Source organism: Toxorhynchites rutilus, chromosome 3 (assembly GCF_029784135.1).
Source record: "Toxorhynchites rutilus septentrionalis strain SRP chromosome 3, ASM2978413v1, whole genome shotgun sequence".
Lineage (NCBI taxonomy): Eukaryota > Metazoa > Arthropoda > Insecta > Diptera > Culicidae > Toxorhynchites > Toxorhynchites rutilus.
In genome coordinates this window covers 161,452,885-161,471,553 of record NC_073746.1, presented here as the reverse complement: position 1 = coordinate 161,471,553, position 18,669 = coordinate 161,452,885, and the positions used below count along the sequence as shown (strand labels likewise).

The following is an 18,669-nucleotide window of genomic DNA, read 5'->3' as shown; positions in this document are numbered from 1 at the left end:
ACATTCTAATTATAACTAATGCTTATAACGTTTGAAATTTTCTCCTAAAACTTGATCTTAAATTTGGTTCTTCGGTGCATAACCTTATGGAATGGGTCCAATACAAACACTTTTTATTAGAAGTATAAAATTAATAACTCAATTTTCGTGAATTGTTTCAAAATTTCATATAATTCTAACTTTGATTTTCCACGATGTCTCTTGGAATTTATTTTAAAATGTGTGAAAAATACTATATCATTAATAGTGCAGCTGCTATGAAAGATATATACAGGGTCTTTCAGCTTAAGCACTCACGCAACAAATTTTTTATTTTTATTTTTAAAAAACGAAAATAAAGCTTATTTTAGGGCATTTTCGATGTGACCACCCCTTTTCTCGATAACGCGATTCAAATGGTGAACAAAATTCTTCATGCACAACTCTAACATCATGACTTCGATGCTGTTGAAAATCAGGGTTATTTCTTCTTTAAGTTCCTTCAAATGTTGTGGTTTATTAACATAGCAACTGTCCTTCTCGTACCCCCAGAAAAAGTAATTTACGACGAAAAGTGTTGAAATTCTCACCATAAGTGGACAAAGTTTCATTAAGGTTTCGGTTGCTCGATTAATACGATTCCACTAAAATACACGTTCTTGTAAATTGTACATCTTGCGCTAAAAACCATCCGACCAGACTGAACGAGTAGCCGAATATTATCGTCCCGAAGTGGGGAATGCAGCGTTACCATCGATGGAGCGAAACAAAAAATTATAAGAAGCTATTCGATTTTTTTGCGTGAGCGTTTAATCTGAAAGACCCTGTATAAAGCATATGGATATGAATATTGATGTAATAAACCATTGATTAAGTAAATAGCAAATTACACATGTAATACTGAGAGGAATTTAACCGAATGACAACAAGACGTATTCGATTGAACGTACCTCGTCGATTTCCATATATTTGTTGATATTATACGTTGTCAGAGATAGATAACCGTAGTGATGGACCATATATAGATACGTCTATGGCGAAAGCGAGTGTCTAGAAGAACAGATACACACTGGCAACAAGGACACAAATCCCGTATATTGTTCACACGAGAACAAGAATAAATCAATATGATACATGAGTGGCTTCTAAAAAGTCGTCTAAGCCCATCGGTTCTTCTCAGGGACATCAACAAGCTTTAAAAAAGTTATTTTTTGTATTTCTCTGTGTAAACGATAATTTCATACTTATACTCATCCACTCACACACTTACAAGAAGAACTTTCAGCAATCCTTCCAAAGATCCATTCATTTATTGAGGATTGAGTCAAATGCAACTTCAAACAAACGATCACTAAGTCAACGGTAGTCCTATGTCTACCTTGCGGTTATATCACAGATATAATTGAAGGACGTATGCAAAATAACTGAACTTTTTTTTTAAAAAAGTTACTAAAAATCCAGCCCTCTGATTAAAATATGGTATTCGGGCGAAGTTTTTAAAAATGAACGAACTTTCTAGAAAAACAAAATAAATAAATATTCCGCTTGAAAGAACTCACTCAAAAATTAAATTTAATGTTAAAAAATCGTATACCTCAAAACAACTCCTCTTCGATGATTTTAATATGTTTTCATTAGGATACAGTTTTAGTTCAACGAAGTTTGAAGCGCCACCGTGTCAAACTCACGAAATCGAAGTTTTTTTTGTTTTTTTTTTTCAATTATGAAATCAGAAGGAAAAACAAAAAATCGATTCTACATGCAATTCTAATATTTTTTTTTAGATTCAAGAACAACTAGTTTTCGAGATATAACCGATTTTTAATAAAGTGAATCATTTTTGTGAGCTTTTAGAAAAATTTGGAAACCTTCATCAACAACAATGTTTATTTTATAATAATTTACGAATACAAGCAGCCTGAGGGTTTCCTCAAATTAAAAAGTATTTTGTTTTCATTCATAAAATTGTGATAATTCAAATTCAATCATTTATCGTTTCATATTCACGAAGAAAATAAAGAAAAATCCACGGGATAAAAAAAACTGTAATTTATATGTACTACTTAAGCTATTCCATTTGAACTAGTTAATCAATTATAGGTGACCTAATAATGATAATCATGGTGCAGTGGCACTGCAAGCACTTTGTGAACTGGGGCCAGAATTTTATGAATTTGTTGAGGAGCCTGGTGTCCCTTGATTGGTTCACGGTGAACCTGGGCGATGAATCCGCTCTTGCCATCAACCTGGTAAGTAACGGTACGTTTGTGTCCATCGGCATCAATTAGATAGTACTCTCCCTGAGTGTGATCATCCTTGCGAGCCTCCTTGCGTCCATGAACATCTCCAGTGTGATCGTCATGGATGTCATACTTGAATTCGTAGTGAACTGGTCCATGGTGTTCCTCCTCGTGATGTTGAAGTTGGTAGTGTTGAGCAGCAATCACACCGACAAAGGCAGCAAGAACAACAATGACCTGTGTAGATATTGAATATCAAAACGACAAGTCGAATAAATGACTACTACGACAATTTACCTTCAGAGACATATTGTTACTATTGATATGGTTTAAGATGATAGGAATAACAGATGATATATACTCTGCAGTGGGTGAACGAATGATATAAGCTTATCGAAGCACGACAGCTTTTATAATAGTCACCACAATAACTGTTTCAAACACAAAAATATCACTCACCACGTTTATCCAGCCGTGATGGATTTGTGGATTTTTGTCACTTTCTTCACCTAGCCGTCCTTGCTATCTGCGCAAGGCCAACAATATAACTACAGACTTGTTATTTCGACAAATCTATGAGAGAAGCAGATTAAACATTTGCTACTTCTATGTTCCGTCTAATGGGTCTAATGTCGCCTAATTCGTCTAGCACAGGACAGCCGTAGCTGTAATTTTCTATTGGTGAAAGTAATGAGAGTATTTCGAACCCGTACCGAAGTTTCTGCCACAAGCGATCAAGTATTTAAGTGGCTGTGTTTTCAAATAATGTATCATTCGACAGTCCGCCGTTGATTATAGTGTTTTAGTAATTGCAATTTGAACCATATAAATATGTCTTTAAAGGTAATTTGCCTTGATAAACAATTCTTAAATTATCCAATCTAATGTTTGAACTCTACTCAGATCGTCGTTGTTATTGCCGCTTTTGTCGGAGCTATTGCTGCCCAGCATTACTATCAACAACTGCACCACGAGGAAGAACACCATGGACCAGTACATTACGAGTTCAACTATGACATCCATGACGATCACACCGGAGATGTCCATGGACGCAAGGAGGCTCGCAAGGATGATCACACTCAGGGAGAGTACTACCTGATCGATGCCGATGGCCACAAGCGTATCGTGACTTACCAGGTTGATGGCAAGAGCGGATTCATCGCCCAGGTCCATCGTGAACCAATCAAGGGATACCAGGCGCCACAACAGGTCCACAAAATTGTGACTCCAATTCATAAAGTGTTGACCGTTCCAGTTCACCACGCCCACCACTATTAAAAATTGTAGAAACCAATTAGCTGAATTGATAATGTGTAAATAGAAGAAAATAAATTAAGCCCGATAATTATTTCGCCGAATTATTTCGTAATATGGAAGTTTGCTATTATGATATAATGAATTTATTATTGCATATATGAACATTTTTGATCAGTTCTTTTGACACGATATCAACTCGTTTTTTTTACATTGCTAGAAGAAAATCTAAAAAAAATGTCAAACAAACAATGACAAATTCAAGTTTTAGAAGGAATCGTCAAATTCAAACCATTTTTATATGCTTCGGATTGTCCGATTTGGGCCAAATATGTACCGTTTTGTTGTATACTTTGTTGCCATTTCAAAGGCTGCTTCATAATGACTCTCTCATAGAAGTCTTGATCCTTATTGGCGAAATACTCTAGTACAGGTCGGACTCAATTATTCGGAGTATTGATTTTTTTTTTTCACTCCGGATAATCGAGTCATAAAACTAAAACGAATTTTCTCTCGGTAAACGTAATATAATTATGATTTGCACTCATTTATCAAACGGTTTTATCTAGGTTGACCCGTTTGTATGTTTGTGACTTAACTTTGTAACTTTGTTCTGGGGTTCTGAGAAAATATGTAATCCGCCATTTTGTAGTAGCCGCCATTTTGGATTTGCATTTTTCATAAATAACCGTATTCTACTAGTCAAGCCCTTTCATTTGATACCCATATTGATGGGGTTGTGAAAAAAATATATATGGCGCCATCTTGGGGTGGCGGCCATTTTGGATTTGCATTTTTCATAAATAACTACATTCTACTAGTCAAGCCCTTCCATTTGATACCCATATTGGCTTTTCAATATGGAATTATTATACAAATTATTCAAACTTTCCGAAAATCAAAAATAAAATACTTCGGATAATCGGGCCTAAAATTACGGATAATCGAATCCCGGATAATCGTGTCTGTCTGAAAAAAAATATACTGAAGACAAATATTTTAAAAGTTAAATTTTTTTTTTAAAAACCTATTTTTTTAATTTTAAAAAATATGTGAATAGCAATTACCAACAAGTCATCCAAACATCTGAAGGTGGGCACATTACAGGGAAGAAAATTCTCTAACATGTTTTTTTTTCATGTTTTCTTTGAAAAAAATACAAGTAATTCTAATTTAGCTCAACGTCGAGATAGCGATATAGTGTATTCGATAAACTTTGAGATCAAATTAAAATATGACCGTTTGTCGAAGACGTCAACTTTGTATTTTTCATAGTTTCCGAAATATATATGGCATTTTTGTGTGGAGACTCCTGATAAAAAATAATGTTTTAATCGTTACATTTTGGTGTGTGAATTCTCGGGTTTGGTATGTTCTTTACATGTTTCTGGATAAAAACAAAGTTTGCAGAATATGTCATTCGGGATAATATACACACAAAAATGTTAGGATCAGACCATTTTAAAAGAAAACACGAAAAAGTTGATGTTAACAAAACTTTTTTTCTTTAACAGTGCCCTTCTTTTGATGTATGGATGACTTTTTGGTAATTGTATGGATTTCTCATATAATTTTAGTTCGGAATTTTTAAAAGCATGTTTTTGAGAAAAACTGGTTTTAATTTTAAAAATAATTAGTCTTCAATGACATTTTTTTAGAATTTGTTTGATATTTTTAAATGAAAAAAAAAATCCAAAAAATCCAAACAATTTCCTATATTTAATTCTTTGACCAAATTTTTTTATGTCTTATAGTTTTTGAATCAGAATTATTTGGAAGTTTTTAGTTTTTTTTAAATTTTTTTTTCCATAAACATAACTTTAAGACCTGAAAAAACTGTATGAATATACAATTACCAATAAGTAACTCTTACATCAGAAGAAGGGCACTGTTACAGGGAAAGAGTTTTTCTAACAACATCATTTTCATGTTTTCTTTGAAAATTTACTATTGATGTTCCAATCATAACATGTCCCGATTGACATGTTCTGCAAACTTTTTTCTATTCAGAAACATGTCAAGAACATACCTAACGCGAGAATTGAATGAATGTTACGAGTGAAAAATTATTTTTTCAGGAGTCCCATACAAAAATTGTCATAAACTATGAAAGATACAAAGTTGACGTCTTCGACATAAGTTCATATTTCAATAAGATCTTCAAGTTTGTAGAATACAAAATTGTTTGTAATTGTTGGTAATTGTATGGGGCTTTAATAAATTTTTTTGAGAATTTAAAAAAAGTATCTTTTTCAGGAAAAAGTATTTCTATTTTTAAAATATTTTTTTTTCAGTGCAATTTAAGAAAAATAATTCAAAATTTCAAAAATTTTTCAAAAATTTTAACAATTTACTACATTTATTTCTTTGACCAAAATTTGGTAGGTATCATAGTTTTTGTATCATGAAGTTTTGTAAAAAATTAAGAAAAAAATTTGGCCTTTTTCGAAAAGTAGCCTGTTTTATTTTGAGATTTCAAGTATGCAAAGCTGATAGTATGACCAACGTCTTTACAACCACAAAGTTTCACTGTAATCTGGGATGGTGCTGCCAATGGCCAGTCGAGTTGGCATGAAATTCGTCTATTACTCTTTATGTACTCACCAAATATTCCGAAGATTCTCACATCATTCAAAAACATTTTAATTAAAAATTCAACCTGAACTCTTCGATGCAAACTAAATTGTTGTTTCAATCATAAAAAGGCGAAAATATTTGTGTATTCCTCATCCGGAAAACTGATTAGGAAGGTAAAGACTCCTTAATTTCGTTATTTTTATATTTCATAATATGTTGTATTATGGTTTGTTTTGGTTTTCTCCCTATATTTACACTAATTAGGATTTTTCTAAAATAGCATCCGCTGTCGCATAAGCTTCAGAGTAAAAAAACTGAAAAACATAAACAGGTCAGACCATAAGCTTTTCGGATAATTATTTATTCTTTTTTTTTTCATACTAAATTGTTTTCGAATAACCCAATAAATGATGAAGTGATTCAAGCTGGTGTGTCTAATTGAATGTTTTCTTCGGCGAGAATGCAATCGATAGGAAAAATGTCATATTCAGGAAATCTAATTTGAGTTCACTCAACGATGAACCTAATCAGCGAATTTTCTGATAACATTGAATAAAATTATTGATTATCAAAATAGATTTATTCTGATCTATAATTTAGCTAATTGATTTTTGAAATTCGATAGTGATGGGCATAATGAAGTGAAACAGCCAAAATCTACGAAAATAATTTTTAAAGATATGAATATGTGTTGCTCAAACTATGTCTTTCGGATGCGATAAAGTAGAAAATGTCGATTAATGGATGTATAATTTATTTGAACTACTTAAGCGATAATATCCAAACTAGTTGATCAATCACAGGCAACTTAGTAATGATAATCATGGTGCACTGGAACTGCAAGTACTTTGTGAACTGGAGTGACAAATTTGTGAATTTGTTGCGGTGCCTGGTATCCCTTGATTGGTTCACGGTGAACCTGGGCGATGAATCCGCTCTTGCCATCAACCTGATAAGTAACGGTACGTTTGTGTCCATCGGCATCGATCAGATAGTATTCTCCCTGAGTGTGATCATCCTTGCGAGCCTCCTTGCGTCCATGGACATCTCCAGTGTGATCGTCATGGATGTCATAGTTGAATTCGTAGTGAACTGGTCCATGGTGCTCTTCCTCGTGATGCTGAAGTTGATAGTGCTGGGCAGCAATCACACCGACTAAGGCAGCAAGAACGGCAATGACCTGGGTAGAATTCAAGCATTAGTTCTTTTATCCGAGGAATTGAAAATCAGCACACGAATTACCTTGATAGACATATTGTTAAATTGATAATTTTAATTATTAGTCAGATGTATCCGAAAGCAGAATGTCCAATGATACATTTGTTCCAAAACACAACAACTTAAATAGCAAATCGCCTGTTTTAAAATGTATCATGTGTTTAAAACCTTATTTTCACTTTTATCAAACATTTTTGTCTCTATGGTTGTCCTTGTGTTGGGCGGATCCGTCTTTTGAAGCGATACGTTCGATTAATAAATAATTCTCACTCTCCTTTTCCAATGAATTTACCAAACCAACAAGTTTGTGTATTGTTGGCCTTGCGCTGAGAGCAAGGTCGGCTAGGTAAAGAAAGTGACAAAAATCCACTAATCCATCACGGCTAGACAAAACTTGGCGAGCAAAATTTCAACGTTTGATACAATTAACACGGCTGACTATTATAAAAGCTTTTGCGCTTTGATAAACGTGTATCATTTGTTCACCTATTGCAGAGTGTGTTACATCTCCTATTTTTCCATCGTAAAAATAAATCAGTTATTCCAATATGTCTCTTAAGGTAATATATCATAATAGTCATTTCTTCGACTGTGCGGATTAATGTTTAACTTTCGCACAGGTCTTCGTCGTTCTTACTGCCTTAGTCGGTGTGATTGCTGCCCAGCACTATCAACTTCAGCATCACGAAGAAGAGCACCATGGACCAGTTCACTATGAATTCAACTATGACATCCATGACGATCACACCGGAGATGTCCATGGACGCAAGGAGGCTCGCAAGGATGATCACACCCAGGGCGAATACTATCTGATCGATGCTGATGGTCACAAGCGTACGGTTACTTACCAGGTCGATGGCAAGAGTGGATTTATCGCCCAGGTTCACCGTGAACCAATCAAGGGATACCAGGCACCGCAACAAATTCACAAAATTGTCACTCCAATTCACAAAGTGCTTGCAGTTCCAGTCCACCATGATTATCATTACTAGATTTGCTGTGATTGATCGCTTAGATTCAATGTTATCACTTAAGTAGTTCAAATAAATTATTCGTGCATTAAATTTTGGATTCGGTTCTATCTCATCCGACAAATTACAAGATGCTCATATAAGTCTAGTGTTCGAACTATGGAATATATATTTTTTCAAAAGTAGAAATATCATTTTTTACCTGAAGGATTCGGGTTTTACCGCCGTTTACAACAGGGCGAACTAAATACACCTATACCTCGCTATAACGGCGCTCTTCAATTAAGTCACATTTTCGATTACCAGCCTAAAGTGATCCTCTATTGCGGTAAAACAAACTGTTTTTCGATGTCAATATACAGCCTTTCCATGCCAAACCGATATAATGGTTCTTAGATTTTTGTTAAAATTTATAGTTCTGTTTCTTACTGCAAAATATTAAACCTGTATTACATAAAATTACAATAGGGTGCCCATTTCCATTTTAGGGTAGTCTGAATGATCAACTCCCCCCCCCCCCCCTCTCCCTCCATTTTCCGAAGAAAGGCTTCTTCCAGTAGTTTAATAGATGTTGTCGTGATGTTGAAAAAAAAACATTTTTGGTAAACAGTAGTTCAATAGTTATGATGTTTTATCCAAAAATGATTCTTTTACATTTTTGGATAAAAGGGAAACAATTGTATGTACTTGGTTTTGTATCAGTTTTTGATTTAAATGAAATAAAAAAATAAATGCATTTGGATGATAAACCATGTTACATGTTTCAAGAATTTGGAACCGATCCGATCTAACTTGTATGAATATGTATTAGAATAATTTATTCTTTTTACAGTTCCACGAAACTTGGCCGTAAAGCGAGGTATGGGTGTACTCCTTATTTTCAACCCACCAGAAATCATTTAGTTTCTCATTGAAGCACTGTTAAAAGTGCTTTTTTACGCTGTGTTGTATCTTATCAACTAAGATACCAAGCCATTAAACGGGCTATAACTTGGTAAATAATGGGAATTTTGAAAAATACTTCCGAGGATCTACACTCGACAACAACAAAATTCGAGGAACTCTTTGTAAAATACTTTGTTAAAAAATGCGCATTAAGATGGGATGTACATCAATTCAAAGCTGCAACTTTCATGTTTTAGAATATTTCACGTACACATTTTTATCATGGTGCGTGTAGATGTCTAATAAAGCAATATCGGAGAAAAAACATTCAAAATCTATTTCTTTTAGTTTTTTCAAAGATTTTGTAGACTAATAAAATGTTTTGTTAACCAACTCAATAGGATTTTTTTCATGTTTTTACAAATCTTGTTTTTAAAATTCGTGACTTCTAACGGTTCACCCAGTCAACACGAAGGCACCGATTTAGCTTATAATTAGAGGGTTTATGTATGATTAGGATCTTCAACTAAATTCGTCATTTAAAATGAACTAATAATTTTGTGGATTATCTACATCATGCATGAAAACCAGGGAAATATGAATGATTGGAGAGCTCTATCAATACCAAGACAATCCAAATTATTCATTACACCCTGTAACATAATAACACGCAACCTACTCAGCTTGAGTAAGGCAGATGTGAGTACATTAACCGATCTATTGACCGGACACTGTCCGAGCAGATTTCACCTTAAAAAAAATCGGAAAACTGGCAGATGGTAACTGTTGTTTCCGTAATTTCGAAGCTGAAACTTCGGAACATTTCCAGGTACCAGGAACTTCATAAAGGAAGCCGTACCTTCGTGGGGGGGATATGCAAAGTCCTGGTGCGACTATCACTTATTCCCTGAGTGATGGAACGAACTGACACTGCATACATAGCAAACTGAAGTGCACTACAATAGATCAAACTAATGGTCGCAGTGGCTCAATGCTCCTACAGAAGAAGAACTCAATAGGAAATTCAATTAACCTTATCAACCAGTTTTCACATTTTTTTCCACGTTGTAGCTTCGTAAGTGAAAATACTTCGGTTATCGAAGTATTTATACTTACTATTCGATGCACTAAACTCTCTGAATCGAATTTTCACTTTCAGTTCTCATCCAAAGTACGCAGTTTTAACCATAGTATTTACCTTCACATCCGACTTGGAACATACTGCATTTTGACGCTACTTTTAAGTAGAATGAATGATTGCGTTCAGGAAAATGGAATGGTCGAACAAAAAATGTCAATATGCGTACGCATAGCTGCGATTTGTCATGACAATCAAACGATGGTACTCACCTAAAGTTAATCAACAAATTTTGTACTACGATTATCTTTGGTGACCATCCCAAAGCCAGTCCAATGGTGTGAGAAAAGTATTATCACAACACTAACACATGGTGGGCTTCTACTTGACAGTAGAAAAGTGAGCTCCTTGGTGAGTGTCCTGTTGCTGAAATGTCAGAATCGGGCGACACTCAAAAGCCGAGCTGATGGTTTTGGTGTTTCGATATTCACAATATTCGCCTCTTTGTGTTCGTTCTTTGCGACCAGGGATGCCAGATGTGAATATACAGTTTCATTTTAAATACAAGATGAAGAATATTGTGTTTTGAGGCATGTATTTTCTTTTCATCTTTTTAGGCCTCAACATTTTTAGCGGAACTTCACCGTCTCAACGTAATATTACACGTGTCATTTGTATTAGTACTTAGTTTGTGGAATGACACGCAATGACTCCTTGATCCCCTCTACTCCGGATCCCATTGGGTTTGAAATTAGCAAAATGATGCTTTTTGTAACTCGTTCGACTATGTTTTTTTCGATATTTGTTTTTCATCATTACAAGGATGCTAAATTTGCAAACATGTTCGCAATTTTACTGATATTTAATTTAAGTCCTGTCTGTCCTGTAGTAGACTTATATTTTCAGTTGCACACTGCAGGGATATGTCATTTCTTCTCTTTATGACTTGATTTTCTCCGCTAAAAACCCCCAGACATTACCTTGCGATTCTCACAATTACAAAAGTAGCTGACAAATATTTATACACATCAACATTTCAGATTTTTGTCGAAGACCTTCAAAAAATTCATCTGGCATCTCTGAAGGTGTTGACATTTATTCTGACGAAAGCCAACACGAAAACAACAAACCACCAAGTATTTTTGTATTCTTTATTCATCGTATATTTTTGTATACAATGGCTCTCTGGGTTGACCGCTACTGACCTCACCAGCTTTTGAAACTGAAATACCATAAAATGCTACGCATCTGATTAATTTTTGCTCCCAGGGAGGTCTCCCCGCATTTCATGTTCTATGGTCATCATTCACCACAACCACCACTCTCTTTACGTAAAATTGTAAACAGAGCGATCGGCAGTGCGAGGCATTGGAACCAACCGTCATTTGGTTAGGTGTCAGAAACAAATAAGTGAGCATCACTACTGAGTATCCGGATCTCCCGTGCCGTGAGAGGAATTGAGTGACTATGGTCAGCTTTTTTGTGACATTGACGGTGATGGATTGCAGCACTGTGCGTACGTGTGATTCAACCATACACATTTGTTTCTGCGTGTCAGTGCAAGCTATGCACTATCCCTGTTTTGTGCATATTCTGAGAATGTATTCTGAAGCTAAAAATGCTGCAAATCAGTTCCACATGGTAGCAAATAAAGAAGATGAGAGAGAGAGAGAGTGAGTGAGAGAGAGGGAGAGGGAGAGAGTCCTAAATTATAGATAATTCAAACTTTAGCAGTTCATACGCCTTCAGCCTTGAAAGAGGTCAAAATGGTGAATAATAAACTTAACCAGAACTCTCGCCCTTGAGAAAGACAATTTTGAAGCAAAATAATAACTCAAAAACGAAAAATATCACCCCTCTGATTTTCAGATATATTATGTAAAAAAACCTCAGCTTCCTATAAAAAATATTTAAAAAACATAGTGCCCTCTATTTTCAATCGAGAAAACTATGAAAAACATCAACTCTATCAATAATTACAAAAAAGAAATTTGAGTTCTTTGCAAAAGTAATGTTTTTACTAAGAAAATTAACTCATAAACTACAATTTGATATGTCGATCATCTGAATCGGTCATGTACTTCAAAAGTTTTGAATTTTTGTGGTGGAAAAAGAGGGAAAAATTGTTTTTTTTGAACCATCAGTTAACTTTGAAAAATCATATCTCAAAAACGAAAAAAATTGCATCTCTGATATCGAGATATGTTATGTAAAAAATCCTCAGCTTTCAAGAAAAAAAATAGAAAAAAATATAGCGCCCTCTAGTCCAAAGCCATGAAAACAATAAAAAACGACTATAATCAATAAATACGATCATTCGCTATCCAACTCTTGACGAGTAAAGTTCAGTGTCGTTATTGTGCGTTGCCACTTTTACTATTGTGCGATTGGTATAGTGTACGAGTGAAGGTCATTGCTGTCCGCTTCCGAATTGACCTTTTGTGAAGTGGAACAAAGGAAGCAGCGCTCTTGCAGCTTGCAGCCCTTGGCGGCTGTTGAATATTGGCATAACGGGATCGCCATCGTGTGGCTGTCGTTAACGGGAATTATCATCACGTGACCGTGTGAGCTATTCTTGCGCTATTGTGTTGATCCATAGCGCGTAGCCTCTGTCTCTCCCTGGTTAGGGCAGTAGAGCGCAGTATCAGAACAACTTTTATATTAAGGTACACATATTTAATATTAATATTATTGTTCAACTCATATGTTCATTGCTTAATATTATCATCATAATTTTTTGTTTGTTTGTTTTGTTATTTTTTTTTTTTTTGAGATTATTGTTAAAATCAATAATAGATTAGAAATAAGACAAAAATTTTTGTAAAATGGAGAATAGTGGAGGATCTCCAGAGATGGAGATCTCCGATAATGAATCCCATTCAAGATCTGGGAAAAAACATAAACGAGTCCCTCAAAAAGAAGATGATTCTTCTGGGGACGAATCTGCTCATCCTTCCAAGCCCCCCTCTAAGAAAATAGCAAGCCTCCCTTCTGAACCCACTGTTACTTCCACTCCCCCTCTCCCATCATCGATTTCGCTTCCCCCTTCTGATGTTTCCGATCCAACCCAATCCTCGTCCTCGTCCTCGTCCTCATCCTCGTCTTCTCCCTCTGTTGTCTCCGCTCCACGTGTCAGAGTTTATCCAGAAGATGCACCTGGAACTGGCCCGTGGGTTGTTTTCCTCCGGCCAAAACCAAAAGGAAAAAGCCTTAACGTGATTCAGATCATGAAAGATCTGGCCAGATACACTTCTGTATCTGAAATTCGCAGGGTTAGACCGAACAAATTGCGGGTTGTCGTGAATGAACGGAAACACGCAAACGAGATTGTTGCTGACCAATACTTCACTCTCGAATATAGAACATTTATACCCTCCCATAACGTAGAAATTGAGGGGGTGATAACTGAAACGGGTCTGACGAGCGAACAAATAAAAAAAGAAGGAAAAGGCAAGTTCAAGAAGCTTCCCTCAATGGAAGTAAAGATCTTGGACTGTCGCCAACTCGGGAAACTCTCCCATGATGTGGACCAAACTAAATTTACGCCGTCAGACTCGTTTCGAGTCACCTTTGCTGGTGCCGCCCTCCCTGACTACGTTATGGTGGACAAATTGAGACTACCTGTGCGACTCTTCGTGCCAAAGCCCATGACTTGCAACAAATGCAAGTCAGTTGGTCACACTTCAGATTATTGTGCCAACAAGGAGCGCTGTGCCACTTGCGGAGAGCAACATGAGGGGAAATCCTGCAGTGCGACTGAGCATAAGTGTCCATATTGCGGAGGATCCCCACACGCGCTCTCAGCTTGTGAAACTTACAAGAGTCGCTGGGAGAAACAGAAGCGCTCTTTAAAGGAACGCTCGAAGCGCACTTTTGCGGAAATTTTAAAGGGCGCTTCTCCACTGCCAGTTGCCAGTTGATGAAATGGAAGCGGACACAGCTAACGGGGGCACAGCGTTTATTTTCAAAGGGAATCCCCGGCGCAAAAATGTGACCACTCCCAAAGTTCAAGAACAAGTCCCCCCGGTGATACCCCCAGTTAGCTTGCCTAAAAAATCGAGTGCAGCGGACAAGCAAAATCAGGTTCCTTCTGGCTTCCGTGGGGATAGTTCACCTTCGAACGACCCAGCACTCGAGGGGACATCAAAAACCCCAACTGTCCCTGTTTTTCCGTCCAGCTCAACTTCCCAATCGGGATTTATAAAGTTGTCTGACCTTTTGGATCAAATCTTCAAGTGTTTTAATGTTTCCGACTCCATCAGAACCCTTGTCATCTCAATGCTTCCAGTATTAAAGACAATTTTACAGCAATTGATGCAAACATGGCCCCTCCTTGCAATGATTATCTCTCTTGATGTCTAATTTAGATAGAGAGGTCGGAGATATCACTGTTTTTCAGTGGAATTGTCGTAGTCTTATCCCTAAATTGGATACATTCAAATTTTTAATTCATAACTTCAATTGTGATGTTTTTGCTCTGTCCGACACTTGGCTTTCTTCGCGAGATGATATCTCTTTCCACGATTTTAATATTATGGACCGTGATGATAGATACGGAGGGGTGCTTTTGGGGATCAATAAGTGCCACTCATTTTTTCGAATTGACCTTCCACCTATTGGAGGGATCGAAGCTGTTGCTTGTCATGCAAACATCAGAGGCAAAGACCTCTGTATTGTCAGCTTGTATTGGCCTCCGAGAGCTGCGGTTAGCCGCAAACAACTTGATGACATGTGCTCACTCCTTCCTGAGCCACGATTGATCTTGGGAGACTTCAACTCTCACGGAACTGCCTGGGGGGAACCGTACGACGACAATCGTTCATTGTTGATATATGACCTTTGTAACAACTTCAATATGACCGTTTTGAACACTGGGGAAACAACACGTGTGCCTAAACCTCCTGCTAACCCAAGTGCTCTTGACCTCTCGCTTTGCTCGAATTCACTATCGTTAGATTGCAAGTGGAATGTAATCCAGGACCCCAACGGTAGTGATCACTTGCCAATCAAAATTTCCATCACCATTGGGTCGAATTCTTCTGAATCTATAAACATGGCATATGACCTCACAATACACATTGACTGGAAACAATATACGGACGCGATTGCTCTAGCCATCAATTCCAGAGATGGTTTACCTCCATTGGAGGAGTATAACTTCCTTTCTCGTTTGATCTATGACAGCGCGGTTCGCGCTCAAACGAAACCCATCCCAGGTTCCACTATTCGTCGAAGGCCTCCCAATCTATGGTGGGATAGCATATGTTCCAAGCTTTATGTAGAATAATCGAATGCATTTAAAGCTTTTCGGAAACGTGGAACCCCTGAAAATTTTCAGACGTATTTGGACCTTGAAAATCAATTTAAAAACTTGATCAAAGGGAAAAAACGTGCTTATTGGCGAAATTTCGTGGGAGGTTTATCACGAGAAACGTCAATGAAAAAATTATGGAAAGTGGCTCGAAACATGAGAAATCGCTCTTCAACGAATGAAAGCGAAGAATATTCACATCGATGGATTTTGAATTTTGCACGGAAGGTTTGTCCTGATTCCGCTCCTGTGCAAAAAATTGTTCGAGATATACCACAAGATAGGTGCGATCTTGATTCCGAGTTTTCGATGGTAGAATTCTCTCTTGCTCTCCTTTCATGTAACAATTCTGCTCCGGGATCGGATAGAATTAAGTTCAACTTGCTGAAAAATCTCCCTGATGTGGCGAAACATCGCTTGTTGAATTTATTCAATCGGTTTCTGGAGCATAATATTGTTCCAGATGATTGGAGACAAGTACGAGTTATAGCTATTCAAAAACCCGGAAAACCCGCGTCCGACTTCAATTCGTACCGCCCAATAGCAATGCTGTCTTGTATACGGAAATTGTTGGAGAAAATGATCTTGTTTCGCCTTGATCGATGGGTTGAAACGAATGGCCTACTCTCAGATACACAATATGGGTTCCGCAGGGGCAAGGGGACGAATGATTGTCTTGCGTTGCTTTCTTCAGAAATTCAAATGGCTTACGCCGAAAAAAAAAACAAATGGCTTCAGTATTCTTGGACATAAAGGGGGCCTTTGATTCTGTTTCAATAGAGGTTTTGTCAGACAAATTACACTCTCGGGGTCTGCCGCCTCTATTGAATAATATGTTATATAACTTGCTTTGTGAGAAACATTTGAACTTTTCTCACGGAGATTCGGCAGTAAGTCGGGTCTCTTACATGGGCCTCCCCCAGGGCTCATGTTTAAGCCCCCTTTTGTACAACTTCTATGTAAGCGACATCGACAATTGCCTTACACAAAATTGCAGCCTAAGACAATTTGCAGATGATGGAGTGGTGTCTGTCGTAGGATCAAACGAATCCGACCTGCAAGGACCCTTACAAGATACTTTGAACAATTTTTCAACCTGGGCCATTGGGCTAGGGATCGAATTCTCCACGGAGAAAACAGAGATGGTGGTTTTTTCTAGGAAGCATAGACCAGCAAAACCAAAGCTTCAACTTTTGGGTAAACCGATCACTCATGCTATGTCATTCAAGTATCTTGGGGTCTGGATCGACTCTAAATGTACTTGGGGGGCCCATATTAGGTATCTGAGTAAAAAATGTCAACAAAGAATAAACTTTCTCCGTACAATTACCGGCACCTGGTGGGGAGCCCATCCCGAAGATCTTATTATGTTGTATCGAACAACTATTCTCTCAGTGATGGAGTATGGCAGTTTCTGTTTTCAATCAGCTGCCAAAACACACCTCATTAAACTCGAGCGAATTCAGTATCTTTGTCTCCGTATTGCGTTGGGATGTATGCCCTCAACGCATACCATGAGCCTCGAGGTTTTGGCAGGCGTACTCCCACTAAAAGATCGCTTCAATTTATTATCTCTTCGGTTCCTCATCCGGTGTAAGGTTATGAATCCATTGGTGATCGGAAATTTTGAGCAATTGATCGAGCTAAATTTTCATTCTGGATCCATGAATTCATATCATGAATTCACCTCTATGCAGGTTGTTCCTTCTTCGTATATTCCCAACCGTGTTTGTTTTCCTGACTACCAGATTCCAGATTATCTTAGATTGGGGTTCGTTCCTACAATCTTCAATGCAAAGTATGGGCGTATCAATTGTGATAATATATACTTTACTGATGGGTCCTCTATGAATGAGTCCACAGGATTTGGAGTGTTCAACGTATTTTTTAGCACCTCACACAGTCTTCAGAATCCTTGCTCGGTATATATTGCTGAATTGGCAGCGGTATACTGGGCGCTGGACAGCGTCGCCTCACGACCTGTTGAACACTATTACATTGTAACGGATAGTCTTAGCTCTGTCGAAGCTATCCGTTCAGTGAGGCCGGAAAAGCACTCGCCGTACTTCCTTGAGAGAATACGAGAAATTTTGAGTGCTTTATCCAGACGCTGTTATGTCATTACCTTTGTCTGGGTCCCTTCACATTGCTCAATTCCGGGTAATGAGAGGGCTGACTCATTGGCAAAGGTAGGTGCAATTGAAGGCGATATTTATCAGCGTCAAATCGCCTTCAATGAATTTTATTCTTTAGTTCGCAAAAATACCATCGCTAACTGGCAACGCAAGTGGAATGAAGATGAATTGGGCCGGTGGTTTCACTCGATTATCCCTAAGGTTAGCCTCAAACCGTGGTTCAAAAGTCTAGACTTGAGTCGGGACTTTATCCGCACCTTCTCCCGACTCATGTCCAATCACTGTTCGTTAGATGCACTACTCTTTCGTTTCAATCTTGCCAGCAGTAATCTCTGCGTTTGTGGCCAAGGTTATCACGACATCGAGCATATTGTTTGGTCGTGCGAGGTGTATCTGGTCGCCAGATCGAATTTAGAAAACTCCCTTCGGGGTCGAGGAAGACAGCCCAATGTGCCGGTGAGAGATGTGTTGGCTCGGTTAGACCTTGATTACATGTCCCATATATATGTTTTCCTTAAAGCTATAGATCTTCGTGTGTGATTGTCCCTACATCCTTATACCCTCCTTTCCTTCCTTTGCGGGTAATTCGTCCCCTTGCTATAAATAGTAGAATAAGTTGAAATGTAAATAAACTATAGATATACGAATAGATTTAAGAATTGAGTGCTCATCAACATTGTTACAATTTCCTTATATCCCATCCTTCTCCTAAAAATATGTCACCCTTCTAAACTCGAGTACACCGCGAGTAATCGGTTTTCCACCTTACTAACCATAGATGTAAGAAAATTGTTTCTATATATATGTATATATATATAGTTTTAAAAATATATTTAAGAATTCGGCTCCTTTAAACTTAAGTAACTGAGCCTGTAAAAATAAACGAATTATAAAAAAAAAAAAAAATACGAAAATAAAATCCATTTTGTTTGCAAGTTCAATATTGCCTTTTTAAAAAGGGTAGCTCATTGGCTTTAATTTGATATGTCGTGCATCTAAAACAATTCAGTGGTTCAAAAGT

General features: G+C 37.3%; 6 protein-coding genes across 6 annotated transcripts in view; 3 read left to right on the top strand and 3 right to left on the bottom strand.

Moving 5' to 3' along the window:
- The window catches only part of LOC129777393 (larval cuticle protein A2B-like), a 30,751-nt gene extending 20,181 nt beyond the window's left edge, over positions 1–10,570 (bottom strand). The window contains exon 1 of the mRNA XM_055783637.1: positions 10,475–10,570. The gene's annotated coding sequence lies outside the window, so the exon portion shown is untranslated. The remainder of the gene's footprint in view (positions 1–10,474) is intronic.
- Positions 1–18,669, top strand: part of LOC129777387 (larval cuticle protein A2B-like) — a 165,689-nt gene that overhangs the window by 126,330 nt on the left and 20,690 nt on the right. The gene's annotated exons all lie outside the window — the stretch shown is intronic.
- LOC129778652 (larval cuticle protein A2B-like) lies at positions 2,085–2,528 on the bottom strand. Its single transcript, XM_055785693.1, has 2 exons — positions 2,517–2,528; positions 2,085–2,462 (listed from the first exon to the last, which is right to left on the bottom strand). The coding sequence occupies exons 1-2, from the start codon at positions 2,526–2,528 to the stop codon at positions 2,085–2,087; spliced, it is 390 nt and encodes a 129-aa protein (XP_055641668.1).
- Positions 3,051–3,497, top strand: LOC129778636 (larval cuticle protein A2B-like). Its single transcript, XM_055785659.1, has 2 exons — positions 3,051–3,062; positions 3,123–3,497. Exons 1-2 carry the CDS (start codon positions 3,051–3,053, stop codon positions 3,495–3,497), a joined length of 387 nt encoding a protein of 128 aa, XP_055641634.1.
- On the bottom strand, positions 6,859–7,304 carry LOC129778615 (larval cuticle protein A2B-like). Its single transcript, XM_055785631.1, has 2 exons — positions 7,293–7,304; positions 6,859–7,230 (listed from the first exon to the last, which is right to left on the bottom strand). The coding sequence occupies exons 1-2, from the start codon at positions 7,302–7,304 to the stop codon at positions 6,859–6,861; spliced, it is 384 nt and encodes a 127-aa protein (XP_055641606.1).
- On the top strand, positions 7,880–8,260 carry LOC129777401 (larval cuticle protein A2B-like; the record flags this gene model as incomplete). Its single annotated transcript, XM_055783646.1, has 1 exon — positions 7,880–8,260. A coding segment is annotated over one exon (381 nt), but the record flags the coding sequence as incomplete, so codon positions are not given.